General features: G+C 35.2%; 1 protein-coding gene across 1 annotated transcript in view; it reads right to left on the reverse strand.

The window, feature by feature from the left end:
• Positions 1-14,933, reverse strand: part of Sos (Son of sevenless guanine nucleotide exchange factor) — a 231,250-nt gene that overhangs the window by 104,396 nt on the left and 111,921 nt on the right. Inside the window, exons 18-19 of the mRNA XM_081728247.1 lie at positions 11,064-11,246; positions 1,532-1,649 (exon numbers count right to left, since the gene is read on the reverse strand). Coding sequence (XP_081584373.1) covers positions 1,532-1,649; positions 11,064-11,246 — 301 coding nt within the window. The remainder of the gene's footprint in view (positions 1-1,531; positions 1,650-11,063; positions 11,247-14,933) is intronic.

A 14,933-nucleotide genomic window follows, 5' to 3' on the forward strand; every position in this document is an offset into this window, starting at 1 on the left:
GGACATCGTTCGAGCCTTACGCTATGGTATGAAGCATTATCCATTACAATAACACACCCGGGATCAAGTTAGGCAATATTGTTTCAAACCATTCACGAAAAACGTCACCATTCATGTCATCATGGTAATCACCACCGCGTTTAGATTCAAAGACATGAGCTCCACCATCTACAAATCCACTATCACTGCCTATATGAACAACTATTAGTCTTTTTCCTTTGCCCGTAGGATTTTTTTTTAGGACAGTTGATTTTCCAGACAAAAACGCCTGTTTTTTAGAACATACAGTTGTGTTTACCCATACATTGCATGTAGTGTGACCTTCGTTCACCCAGGTTTCTTCTAAGTAATATATAGTTCTATTTTCCGCTGTGTTTACGAATATTTCTCAAATATCGTCGCCGCCATAATGCAATGTCTTCCCTATCTAAAATAACGTTGTTCACTTTATTTCTCTTGAGAAACTGAAAACCAATATCCAACAACAATGTGTAGAACGTAGTTCGTTTGAAACTAGGCAACATAGGGTCACTATTTACAGAACTCAAATTTTGTTTAGTGTAGGTGGTTCATTTCTTAGAAAGAAATTATGCACTTTGCTCCGAATAGCACATTTCACAAAGTCATCCGCCTTCACTAATTCTGTTTTCAGTCTGTTTCTCTTTTTACCTGGTGTTTTCAACAACCCCGTTTCTTTGAACTCTTTACGTACGTTCACAACACTCGACTAGAGACACCAGTATATTCTGCCGTTAATTTCACTATGTCATTCACTAACACAGTAGCATTGTTTTCCAGCAGTTTATTGAACACGTTTAAAACAATTCGTTTTTCCCCGCTGTTCAATGGTTTTCCATTTGGATGTTTCATAACTTGACACTGAACAGAAGCACTACATGTAGCCGCCATGTTTTCAAATTGTAAGGTAACTGTTGGGGGCGGGACTTAAAATGACTGTTGCAATCTCTGCGTTTCTTAAGGACAGCCATTACACTTTTTTAAGAACGGTTTTTCTTTATTATGGTTGTTAAGAGCAATTCAAAATATATTAAATTTGTACCGAAACATATTATATAAATATTTATTCTCTATTACATTTACTATCTACCTCTCTCTCTCAAGTGTTTAACATTTGTTGTTATAGATACTTATCGGTTTGCATGTTAGCAACACTGTGACGATTGTTTTTTCTCGATAACAGAAGGTAAAACTCACAGAATATGGCATATATTTTGTCAGTAATTTGTAGCAGTATATTTTGCTTCGTGAATTAATATTTTTTCGTCTCGTCTAACAAATGGGTGAAGTTAATTATACGAAACAATGTGAAAAAATAGTTCATCTCTTTAACCAATTACAAATAAGCAATTATGTCAATTACGGAACTATATTTATAACTCCAGCCAATTACATTTCATTGTAGTACGTCATTTGTTTATCCCAGGTGTGTTTCTTACATTGAATACACTTTAGCAACAACAACCAATTTTCTGGGTTCTAAGTATTTTATCAAAAAAGTAATTTCACTTACCAAAAAAAGGAACACAGGGTGGATTTATTGATCTAAGCTTCTCTTGATATTTTCTAAAATGGTCATTGTTTAATTCTCTGGCATCCTCTAGTGCTTTTTCCAAACGAGCAGATATCGCCTACAAAAAGAAAAGAAAAATCAACATAAAAATGGGTATGCCTGAATAAGTCCACTTGACAGAAACAAACTGTAAGTGTTGGGTTGTATTTCTTCAAATGCCGAGTATTACTCAATTAACTGGTTTACTTTACAAGTAAATACTACTGAACATAGAGCTTCAATTATCTTTCTATCTTTAATATCCCAATAAACTTCAGGTACTAATCTGTACCCTATCACAATCACTAAGGTTAAATAACACTTCTACAAGCGTATTTGTTGTAGCACATTATTCTATCACTTCCTCAATCTACTATATTTAACACACTCTCTCTCACTATAACTTAAGCCACTTTTGGCCCTTATTCCCTTTAACCGCATCAGCCACTTGTGGCTCAAATACTAACATATACAAGGATTTGCTTTACTAACTCGCTCAACACTTGATCCGATTAAACATGGCAAACACTTTGTCCGATTACAGGCTTTCCAATGCTAACGAAATATATATGAGTAGAGTAAATAAATTAGCGGGTCTTTGCGTTGAAAGAAACAAAAAATATCAAAAATAACTGATATACAAATGATGAAATGCAGTTTGGTTTCAAACAATTTGTCTTTCTGACAGATTCTCCAGAAAGTACTTACGTAGCCCTAGAAGTTGTTCCGCGATGCGTTCGCACACAGGAGACAAAGTTAACATTCGGCTCGGAACATGCAGAAAGAAATGGCGTAAGATTTGACTAACATATTCTACAATTATTTGCCTACAATTAGTGCAAAAAGTATTGATACACCTAAATAAATTATTTATAAGTCTTTAAAACCACTACTCCATAGAACGTTTTAATGAATATGACGAAACTAGTTTATTTTTTGTTCCATTTTATAGGTGTATGAATACTTTTTTCGCTAACTGTATATTGTTTGGTGTAATTATCTTTAGACAATAAGCAGGAATGGACGGAACAGAAGAATCTCCATTCAACCACCGTACTGTGGAGAGAAAAAAGGCCCTTCAACCACCCACACCCTATTTTCTAATGCTATTTTCACAAGTGGAAGTAGCAATGCCACAAACATATAGGAGATTACATTAAAATGTAGGAAATATAGGAATTTATAGGAAGAGACGCAAATATATAGGAAAAATAGGAGCATTGGAAAGCCTGCGATTATTTACACTCCCAACATTCGAAAGTGGCTACGTTTATAGCTGTTATGGGTACTTCAGCAAACGAAGAATTACGAAATTTGTGTACGCCAGATAAACCTGCAGACAAGTCGTACAACTAATTGAAGCTTATGTTGTGTCGAACTAATGAAATTGCTGAGAGATTCAAGATCCATCAGTTGAGGCAACTTGAGCATCAAACATGGCTCAGTTCGTTATTAAGTTTAAAGAATCAAGCTGCTTACTGCAATTTTGAAAATTGTTTAGATCACTCCTTACGCGACCAGTTCGTGTTTGAGATGAAGAACAATGTTGTCAGAAGACAGATATTAACTTCCGCATCTCTTAATTTTCAGCAAGTTTTAGACATAGCAACGGCAGTTGATGACACGTCTGTATTCAGTACTTCTAATGAACAAAATACTCAGTCCATCTATCTTACGCAAAACAGGAGAGGCAAAAGCAAAACTAGCATACAAAGAAGACCAGACTACTCATATAATGAAGACTCCTCACATAGTAGTACAAAACAGTCTTTAACACATCCGATACGTACAGGAGTTTCAAGAAAAACTGAAAAACATGTGAACAGGTGTAAGAATTGTCATCGTGGGCATGAAAAAAGCAAGTGTCCACCTTTCGGTAAAAGATGTTTTAAATGTGATGGATTACATCATTTTGCTTACACTTGCATTCTACAGGAGTTAAATGAGGATATCAAAGAGCTTAAAACAAACTGATAACCCTAACAGTAAGTTACTAAGATCTCACTTCGAAAGCAATTAAGGAACTCAAACTCTCATTTTAATGTTTCTATTGTAGCCAATTTACATATTTAATTGCGGAACACGAAAGTAAAATTGATAAATTATGTAAGAAATGGAGAAAACTTTTTATCACCCATACTCAAGAACAGGGATGTATTGTTTTGTTCACAGTTGAAAGTGCGAGATGGAATCTGAAACCGATATGACGTTACGTCGAGGAGATTTTCTTGGCACGCCAATCGCAAGGGGAGCCTGTTGTGTGTAACGGGCCACAACATACAAATAGCTTTCGTAGTAGTCACCCCGAGTGTTAACCCTTCCTCCCGATACTGTTTCACAATACGTACGTACGAAAACTTAGAATGGAAAAAGGGCCGTTACGTAACCCTCCCAATACCGGCTGATTTTTGGTGCTAATTGATAATACTCACGCACCTACAAAGTCAGACACAACACTGCTCCCGCCAGCAAACCCATAATTCAAGCATGATATGCCACATGGCAGCACCAAATCGAAAATGATTGGATATACACTAAACAACCTTCTGTACAATACTGATTTATATATATATATATATATATATATATATATATATATATATATATATATATATTACAAACTCAGGAGGTAATTGCTACCGTATAGTCCCAAATGACTACTCTGGTCGGATCAATTTTAGTTATTAGAAAATGGCGACTATGGACTAGCAGAGGTTCAAAATTTGTTCTCTAGAATCTCTTAAGATAAGATGAAATTCTGTATAGAACTTTCTCATTATAAACAAGTGAACACCTACCCAGCGCTTTCGAGAATTCCACTTTCAGGGGGTAAAAGGGGCAATTTATGTTTTTATTATTTTTTTCCTCCAAACTCAAATTTACGTTACTTATATCTTATCACCAAGGGAGAACAGTTGAACCATTTAAAATTACCTTTGTCTACCTTGCTCTGATTTATATTTAAATTGCAAAAAGTATATTCTGTGTTAAATACGTTTAATTTGCGAGTAGTTCCTGTTCGTTATGGAAAAGTTACTAAGATGTTTCGGGGGAGGGGGAGGAGACTGTCCATATCCGTATCTCACTGTATTCATGAAATAGACGGATCTGTTCCGTAACTATACATATATATTTTACGAGACAAATTATGTCCATATTTTGGAGTTCTTCGATATTGTGAGGTGCACATTAAGGGAGTTTTCACTATATACTCTCTATCTTTTAATATAGGGCTATATATATTCACAGTACGAAGTACATACAGCGATATTTTGAACATTCTACACTGACGAAATCGCTATGACGAGATTTCGTCCCGCGAGATTTTCGAAGGATAGGTTTTGGCCAGGTGAGACTGTAATTTGAGAGGTTCTGGCTGCGACGTTTCGTACCCAAACTTTCCAAATAAGTTGCTCCTCCTAATCACGAAATATTATCTTTGTATCGAATTACTGGATCATCATGTCGTTCTTAGGAATTTCAAATTTTACACATTCTATTATTGATTTACCAGAAATATCACTACTTCTCTGATGTTTAAATTAAAATACAATATCCTGAATTTTTTCATGTTTTCAAAGCTGATAAACATAGTAGCCAACGAAACAATTTCTGATCTTCACGATGAATTTAAACGTAACTAGTGTTTTCATGCTAGAAGCAATCCAAATGCTATGTTTGATAATCTCGACCGCAGGATACTTTTCTGTTTTAAACGCAAAGAATCAGGGTAGACAAACTATTATAATTTACTTCTAACACAGAAAAAGAAACTACATAAAATACCCTTATATTTCAGGAAAAACAATTTGCATTATTTGAATTATTAATTTTTTAGCGACTTAACATCACATGTAGTGTTGTAAAAAAACGGTTTTTTTTCTGTGAAGTTTTTTTTCAATAAAAAACATCGTTCTTTTTCATGTTTTTTTTCAAAAGTCTGTTTTTTTTCTGGCAACTATTATTTATTGATTTATGTTGCAGATTATTGAAATAATCAACAGAACTTGAGTCGAAGCCCTCGTAACTTACAAATCGTTTGTTTCTTTGTACCTATACGGGCAAAATTGTGTGATTATTCCTTTCGACCCCAGGTCATTTTTGGCGTTTTCCTACATTTCCAGTTAGTGACTTATTGCTCAAAAACTATTCATTTGATTGATATGGTTAAGGCCTTGTTTTTAAGAAAATGGATGTGGCTATTTTTTGGTGTAAGTTGTATTGCAGTGTTGCCCACGGGTGGGAAATTATTGAGGGAAATGTAGGGGTGAAAATTTACAAAAAATTCCCTAACCGAAATTCAAAAAAAAAAATTTTCTAGCACCACTGCTGCTATATGGGTTCAAGTCCCCTAAACAAATCTTTGGTGTGTTGTCAAAGTACAGTGAAATCCTGAAGTCGCTGGCTTCCATTCAAAGAGGGAAAGAAAAAATTCTGTCATACACACGAAATTTTGACACTTTTTACGCCTCAGAAGCAAAAATCAAATATGCCGGGGTACAGCTTCTATAATTATCCTATTGAAACTTTTTATGGTGCGTTCTGTAGGGCAAAGAGGAAGCTTTCAGGCAGTGGTAAGTTTGTTTCAATGGAGCCAGTAAGAGGGTAATAATAGAGGGAAAAGGGAAATTTTTCGAATTTTTTACCTAATAGCGGGAATTAATTGTTTTGGCTGGAAACGCTGCCATCAGACAGACAAAAACTATCTGAAAATAAATCTTAGTATTCAAAGAATATATCCTACAAGTATCATGGCGATATATAACAAAGTAAGCATGAAATTTTCAAAAAAATCTCATTCTACCTCAGAAATTCACCATTTTCTTACCATTTCCAGAACATGGTTTATTATAAACCTCAACTGTACTTCCCCTAATTATTCTAGTAAAATTTTTATGGTGCGCTGTGTAGGCTAAAGATGAGGCTGTTAGACACTGGTACATTTGTTCGAATGTAGCCAACAAGAAGTAAATAATAGAAATAAAAAAGATATTTTTTTCCAAAATTTGCCCCTAAAATCTGGAATTAAAATTTTTTGTAGCTAGCAACACTACTATCAGACACACACAAACTATCTTAAAATAAGCTTTGGTATCCCTCTAATATATCCTACAAATATTGTGACGATATCTAATAAAGTAAGTATGTCAATAAAAAATATCTCATTCTACCTTTAAAAAAATCACAGTTATCTTTCCAATTAGAGAACAAGGTCCACTGTAAACCTCAACTATACTTCCCCTAATTATCCTATTGAAACTTTCTATAGTGGGTTGTGTAGAGCAAAGACGAGACTTCTAGATATTGGTACGTTTGTTCCGATATAGCCAACAAGAGGGAAATAATAAAACAAAACATATAATTTTTCCAAAATTTCCCCCTAAAATCTGAAATTAAAATATTCTGTAGCTGGCAACACTGCTACCAAACAGACGCAAACTATCTTAAATTAAACATTGGTACTCCAATAATATATCCTACAAGTATTATGGCGATATTTAAGGAACAAAGCTTCTAATTACCAAAAATATATTACGGTAAACAGAAAAGTATGGGAAAATTAGAAAAATCAAGGGCTAGAACGTAAATACGAATTTTACGTGCGCCCCCTAATTACCCCATTGTAACGATCTGTACTTTCATTTGCTAAGTAAGGACAAATGTTCGATCGGCGTAAGTTGACTTGCACTCGGACGTATAGGTACGGATTTATAAACAAAAATTTCTAATTTTTTGCCCAAATATAGGAGAATTTTAATTTCCCTAATTGGCAACACTGAGCGCAGGCCCGTCCAATTGATGTCAACAGTTAGGTATCCATCCGAGGTATCTACCTGGCAAGTCTTAAGGATGTCTTTTTACAACGAAGGAAGCTAGGGTATACAGGGGAAAAAAGTAAAGGAATCTCGAGATTAGAAAATTATCGAATTTTTGACTGGGGTGAAATTTGAGAAGGAAATTCGACACCAGAAGAAAAAGAAATTAATATGTTAAACTATAGTACACCACATTTTGCAAGAATAATATCCCGATATCTTAATTAGTGTTCACACTGGAGCGGATTAAACAAGTGACACACCTGTGTGTGCCACTTTCGCCACCTGGGCCACCGAGTATACATTTGATTACATTTTTTTGACTACTAACTCGTGTTGTTGTTGTAGTTATAGTCTCGACTAACAATAATATCGTTGTAAACAATAACTTTATAAGGAAAATTTTCTCTCCTTTTTACATCTTAGTTCCAACACTGTGGTGAGAAATGTAGGGTGTTTCAAAATAAATTTTGGGGTTTTAAGTCTTCGTAGTACTTATCACATTTTACGTACAATTATAAGCAATGCATGAAGTAAAAGAGCACCTCAAACAGTCTGCTACAAGTGTTCAATGTGAGATTCATTCGTCACACGGCACACATCTGGTCGATAGGCGAGAAAGGCCCATAAACTTTCCGCCACATAGCACAAAACACATTCAATTTAGGGGAGTTTCGTTTCAATTGTACCATCTCCTGAGGATTTGCTGACGGTCAGATGCAAACATTATGAGTGTTCACATTAGCTCTTAGGTGAAAAGTCGATTTATCACTGAAGACGACACGATCCAGAAAATCTTCATTGTTATGCAGGAATATTTCACTTGCGAAATTGGCACGTAAACCGTAGTCTGTAGGCTTTAGACCTGTAGCAACTGCAAACAATAAAGACGTAGTTGCAAGCGTCTCCTTAATATTCTTCATACAGACGGTTGCACTATACAGGTTCAGTCTTTATTAAAACACAAAATGCTTCCTCCTCTCTAGTTTCCATCTTTGCTACTTGCTCTTTCTAACGGCAGACAGAAGAAACAATGCATATACATGCGTGCGTACAAAACTGTTTGAGTTGCTCTTTCAGTCGATATAATATTTATAATTGTAAGTTAATTGTAATAGATACTACAAAGTTTCAAAACCCTAATATTAATTTTGAAACACCCTGCATTACTTCAAATTGAGTCATCCTATATTCAGGTCCTAGTCAATTTGTCGCCTCGTGCAATGGCATAATATGCCGCCTCCCCCTTTCTCCAGAAAGAACAAATCTTAGAAGTCATGATTTTAAGTATGCTACTCCAGCATGAACAACAAAGGTGAGCGTAAGTGCAGTCGCACTCAGAAAGGCTTAAATACTTACTAAAAATGCAATTCCGTTGTGTCTGTTTTTTTCTTTAAATGTTAATCTATTATGATAGTGAAAGATAAAGCAAACACACCTGCAGAGGAAAGATGGTAATCCTTTTTATAGAATTCACTATCGAGCTTCAATCTCAATGTATCAGTTTGCAATTCCAGTGCAACTAGCTCTTTTATCTTTATTTCTTGATTTTTCTTCTACATCTAACATTTTTTAAAAAAAAAATGTTTCTATCTTCAATGATAAGGAACTTGCTTCTGACAAAAACAAGACTACTTTCATATCAAAACTGTGATAACTTAATAAATGGAACAGATATTCACTACTATTCTAGAATTGAATTCTTGCATTTGACAACAATCAAGCAATTTGTGCTCGGATTTATTCGACCATTTCCTTCAGCATTGTCCATGTGGCCTTAAACTAATGCAACATAAACATAATTTATGAATGTTGTATTCAAATAGAAGGTCAGCTTAGTAAATGTAACTACCACCATCATGAAGTCTGTTTCAAACAAGAAATATTTAATTTAAATAATATACTTATGACAGATTTTGCCGGACCATCCAATCTTGCCGTTCCACGCAAATGCACGTGTTGCATATATACAGTGGAGTATTTAGGGGAGCTTCCGGGCTTAAGCCCCTCCCCCCCCCCCCGAAATCTTACTTACTATAGTAAAGTATATGAAATATCTTGCAGAATTTTCACATTTTCAGGCAAATCCCCCCGAAAGTTAGCAAAACCCCTCCCGAAACAAAATCGTAAATACGCCGCTGCATATATGGTAGAGCCGGCTCTGCATATCATATATATCTAGTCGACAAATTATTTATATATGACATTTAGAAAAATACAATTAGGCAAATTAGTATTGGTTTTTACCTTTAGACAAGTTATTTTAATTTTATATTGCTCGTGACATTATTTTCGTACTTATTAAAGGCCTGCATTCACGAAAAAACAAAATTTCATTTCTACTTTTATTTCTTAGTTGATATTGATGAAAACTGCTGAAACCCGAATTGTTAATAGGTATGGTATTCATGTAAATTGTAAAATATTTGTAGCGTATCAGTATCTAGTGTTTAATTTATGTTGCATTTTACGGTGATTACACCTACATAAAAATATTTCATACTTAAATAGACGTAAGATGCATTACAAATGACTGTTTGAAAAAAAACGAAATTTAGAAAAAAAACGAGAGCCAATGTTTTTTTTCTAAAAAAAACGTACATTTCTGAAAAAATACGAACCGTTTTTTTTCTATTTACAACACTAATCACATGTATTGCTCTACAATACTAACAATACACAAAAATGCAAGGGATTGGATTTCTTTTAATGAAGTTCTTCACCTATCTGGGGATTCCCCCCCCCCTCAAAATTTCAGTTTCAGTGACGAAATAATTTCGTTCCATCTCTCTTTCCCGTTAATTACTGTTTTGTGAAGGAAAAAGGCGAATTGTTGGTGCAACAGATTTTCCAGTTGAAATTAAATAGCTTGTAAAACTTGCAAAGTAACGCTTAACTGCAAAAATATTTTAATGAAAAGATTACCAGCTTCAGCAATACTGTACAAAAAATGTAACAGATTTTATTACTCGAAATGATCACATGAAATACAAGTACTAAGTATAACATCAATTTGCCATGTGTTTTACAAACTCAAGTCACATTTTATGTGGGAGCACAGGCCGATCAATGCATTTACAGAGGTCTTCAAAATTCGGGGTCTATTTAACCTATTAACTTCATATTTTGAACATACTGACATAATATAAAACTACAAAAGAAAAGATTCTGTGCATAAAAACTTAGGTCTGCCACATATCAAATAATATATTTGAAGTTCCCAAACAGTAGGCTTGAACTGAGAATGTGATGTAAACGTACTTTCATGCCAAAGAAATGTCACATTCCTGCTTGTCTTTCTTTCTTTAAGGTAGTATTGTTTTCCTGTCTGTATGTTTGAATTTTATCCATAAAAGAAAAAAAGACCTGTAACTTCCAGCGATACAGTGGTTAGGCAACTAATACAACAGAAAGTTGGTTGCATAACTTAACATGGTAACTAAATAAGGTAATGCCAGTTTGAACATTGATAAGAAAATAAGTTAATGATGGTTTGAAAAACCACGACTGCCAACCGCAATCGAACCTCATAAGTATCGTATATTGCAAACGCACTGTCTTAAGCAAATGTGGTAGTTGAATACAAAAATCATGAAACTACTATATTACATATACATACACATTCCATTCCCAAAAAAACAGATTTATTTTGTATTTTGCGTACCATATATACATACCTGAAATGTTAATTTCAACCTGAAGACAGATGCAGAGCCCATGGCACTTACAACAGCTAGAACACCGTTAAAGTTATTCAATTCTTGTAGCACCATCATAATTTCTATAATCCTAGATACTACAGCAAGTCTCTCCTCAAAGTTTTCCGTTTCTACGATAGTTTTCTCAAGCCACCGAGTAAACTGAAAAGAAAGAAAGAAAAAATAAATATAAATTTAATAAATCATAGAAAACTCAGGTGCTTAATAAAACTTTATAGCAAATTTAATTATCAATTTTTAATGTCTCACTTTGCTAGGTTCAAAGTGAGCATCTCGCAGAACAAAAATTAATCAATCAATCACTATCACACACTCTCACTCTCACTCTCTCTCACTCACTCACTCACTCTCTCTCTCTCTCTCCCCCTCCCTCCCTCCCTCCCCCTGATCAACAATCGTTCGACTGGTTTGACGAAGTTCTCGAACTTGTCGATTCTAACCCAGACTTTTTTTTACTCCCTACATTGTGGCATTTTTATTCCCTTCTTCCTTCGTATTGAATTACACTAGTCGACAAAAAAATACTTTTTCTCTGGTACACGGAAGAAAATACCTGATTCCAATAGAACTTTTCACGTAGAATTCGAATCTGCAATCAGTTTTTCTCAGTCACCCTCAGTTTTCCCGTGACAGAAGGATTTTTGGGAAATTTCCCCTCTTTTTTTTTTTTTAACCATTTTCATACCTGTAGCTCGAATAGCCTTAGGTATATAAACACACAAATTATATTGTATGTTAGCTTGATTTATACTTAGTAAGCCCTCTAAGTTTCATAAGAATCGCATTATTCTTTCTAAAGAAATAAACATATTTATATAAAAATATGCTATGTGTACTGTTCATTTTACCATATTCATTAGTGCAGATAAAATCACATATAACTTCCACGAAAATTACAATATAAGCACGGTTTATACCTCATTGGATTTGAAATAAAACATATTTTCAATGATGTATACACCGTGTCACCATTTTTTGGAAGACGGAATTTCTAGAGGGATTTTGTGGGAAATTCCCTCCAAAAAGTAGTTTATAAGATATTTTTTTATCTTAACTTGCTATTTGTATATAATGATACAAAAACAGGAACTGCACTAAAACATAATTTTATGTCTACTTAATAAATAATACAAAAGGAGTGAGTGGTATCTTCTTAATAAATGAATACTTACCTTAACTCAAATGTTTTAGTTGTCGACTTTCTTCTGTGTTTGGCTTCTGCAACATCTCTTTTGAGTGTCCAACAGTAATCAGCTAGCATTTGTGAACTCCACTGTCCCTGGTATCTCTTCTCCATGGAGGAAATGTCCTGATGAAAACGTTCCCCATGCTCATCACTAATAGCACCAAGGTTTTCAGGAAAGAAATCCAGGTGGGAGTTTAGAAAGTGAACTTTATGGGACATGTTGCAACCCATTTTTTTGAATGATTGCAGGAAATCACTGACAATTTCAAGTAATTTGGGGCTTTCTGGTTTCCTAAAAAAAATCTCTGTTAAACATTTAAATGAACACCAAGCTGCTTTCTCAACCGGAGTTAGGAGATCCTCAAATGTTTGGTCACGAATCAAACTTCTTATTTGAGGGCCTACAAAAATCCCTTCCTTGATTTTAGCGTCACTAACCCGAGGAAATTTTTCCTTGAGGTAACAAAATCCTGCATTACTTTTGTCCATTGCCTTAACAAAGTTTTTGAAGAGCCCCAACTTTATGTGAAGAGGAGGTAGAATTATCTTATAAGGGCTCACCAGTGAGGAATAAACAACATTCTTCTGTCCAGGAGTTAATACACGCTTTGGTCATTCCTTCTTGATGTAATGTTCCGCTTTGTTCCTGCTGTCCCATTCGCAGAGGAAACAACATTTTGTATAACCAAGCTGCAAACCCATTAACAAAGAAATAACTTTTAAATCACAGCAAACGGTCCACTTGTATTTCTCATACTGAATTCTTTCGAACACTATTTTGATGTTTTCATAGATTTCCTTCATATCAGTTGCATAAATCAAAGGCACTGAAGGAAATTTGTTGCCATTGTGCAAAAGGACAGCCTTCAAACTAGTTTTGGATGAGTCATTAAACAATCTCCACTCTGTACTTATATGTGCATGTCCGAGTGTATCCATCACAGCACAGACATTATTACAATACACTAAATCATTTTCTTGAGAATAGTAGTTTTGAAACTGTTTCGAAAAATACACACTTTAGTGTCACGATGGAGCAGATTCCAGCCTTTAAATCTAAAAGCAAGAAGTTCTGCCTGTATCTTGGAGAGTTTTAAATGCCGTACGAGGTCATTTAGTTCACCCTGAGTTATCAGATGGGGATCCAATGTAGATATGCTTCCTACATAAGTAGGATCATCATCTTCATCTGGAACTTCAGTAGCTGCCTCAAGTACGTAATCCTCATTTGCCGTAAGATGAGCAGGAGGTACTGATACAGGTAATTCTGCAGTGTGGAACTGGCCTAATTGCTGATGGCAAATTAGGGCACTGTACTGTGTGCTTGGGGTTATTCCTTTTATCTGTGTCATACAAAAGAAGCAGTCTGAAGAATTATTCTTTGGTTTCCTCCAGATCATCGGTACTGCGAAGTTCATGTTTCGTTCACCATTTGCCCACCCAGTCAAGACGTTTCACGCAAGTACAACAAATGTAGTGAGGAGCCCAATTCTTATCTTGGTCTCCTACACAGCAACCAAAATATAAGTCATAACACTTCCTCACAAGTGAAGTAAAACATCGACGTTGCGATTTAAATGTCAGCTCCCCACATACATAACAGAAATTGTCCGGGTGATTTACACACTTCCTCGGCATCTTGTATTCTGTAAGGTATCACACACACATACACACACGAATCTACACTCCATGAATCATGAAGCAGCACAAACGTAATCTGACTCAGTGCATCACCACACAACACAATCTATTCGAACTCCACAATGCACAATCACTTCAACTTACACGCGGCCACATCTAAAACACGTCCAGCTTGGACCGTCACTCAACGCTACTAACAGACATCAGGCTATGTGAGTCACCAATTTTTTTATGCATTGTCGCCAGATCAAAATATTAAAAAGTGACTTATTTTCCACAGAAAACATGTGTGTATTTGTGCTTGTATTTGAGTACCCATCCATGTGCCGACAATAATAGTCAACGTTAGGTTTTTGTGTTTGGTAAAAGTCTTGCATATTCTTTATTACCTATAAATAGACACAATAGTTTATATCTCTAGACAGAATAATGCGATTCTCAAGAAATTAACATTATTTATTAAGTAGACATAAAACTATGTTTTAGTGCAGTTCCTGTTTCTGTATCACTATATACAAATAGCAAGTTGAGACAAAAAAACTTATAAACTACTTTTTGGAGGGAACTTCCAACAAAATCCCTCTAGAAATTCCCTCATACAAAAATGACGACATGGTAAAAATGAAATCTTTGAGTTTTACGCCCCACGGTTATGCCGGTTAGGCTAAAGGAGACTGTGGTGATGAGTAATGAATGAAATGGTGGAATGAAGAAAGTGGGAGGAAACGGGAGAACCCCGAGAAAACACACGCACACGGTGTTTGTTCACCACAAAGTTCACTTGGCGGGGGCTGGGATCGAACCCGGGACCCCAAGCACCAGAGGTGAACGCTCTACCACTGAGCCACCGCGGCCCTCAATGGCGACATGGTGTACACATCATTGAAAATATGTTTTATTGGAAGTCCAATGAGGTATAAACCGTGCTTATATTGTAATTTTCGTGGATTTTATGTGTGATTTTATCTGTACTAATGAATATGGTAAAATGAACAGTACAC

Source organism: Thermobia domestica, chromosome 10 (genome assembly GCF_964235325.1).
Source record: "Thermobia domestica chromosome 10, izTheDome1.hap1.1, whole genome shotgun sequence".
In the NCBI taxonomy this organism is placed as follows: Eukaryota; Metazoa; Arthropoda; class Insecta; order Zygentoma; family Lepismatidae; genus Thermobia; species Thermobia domestica.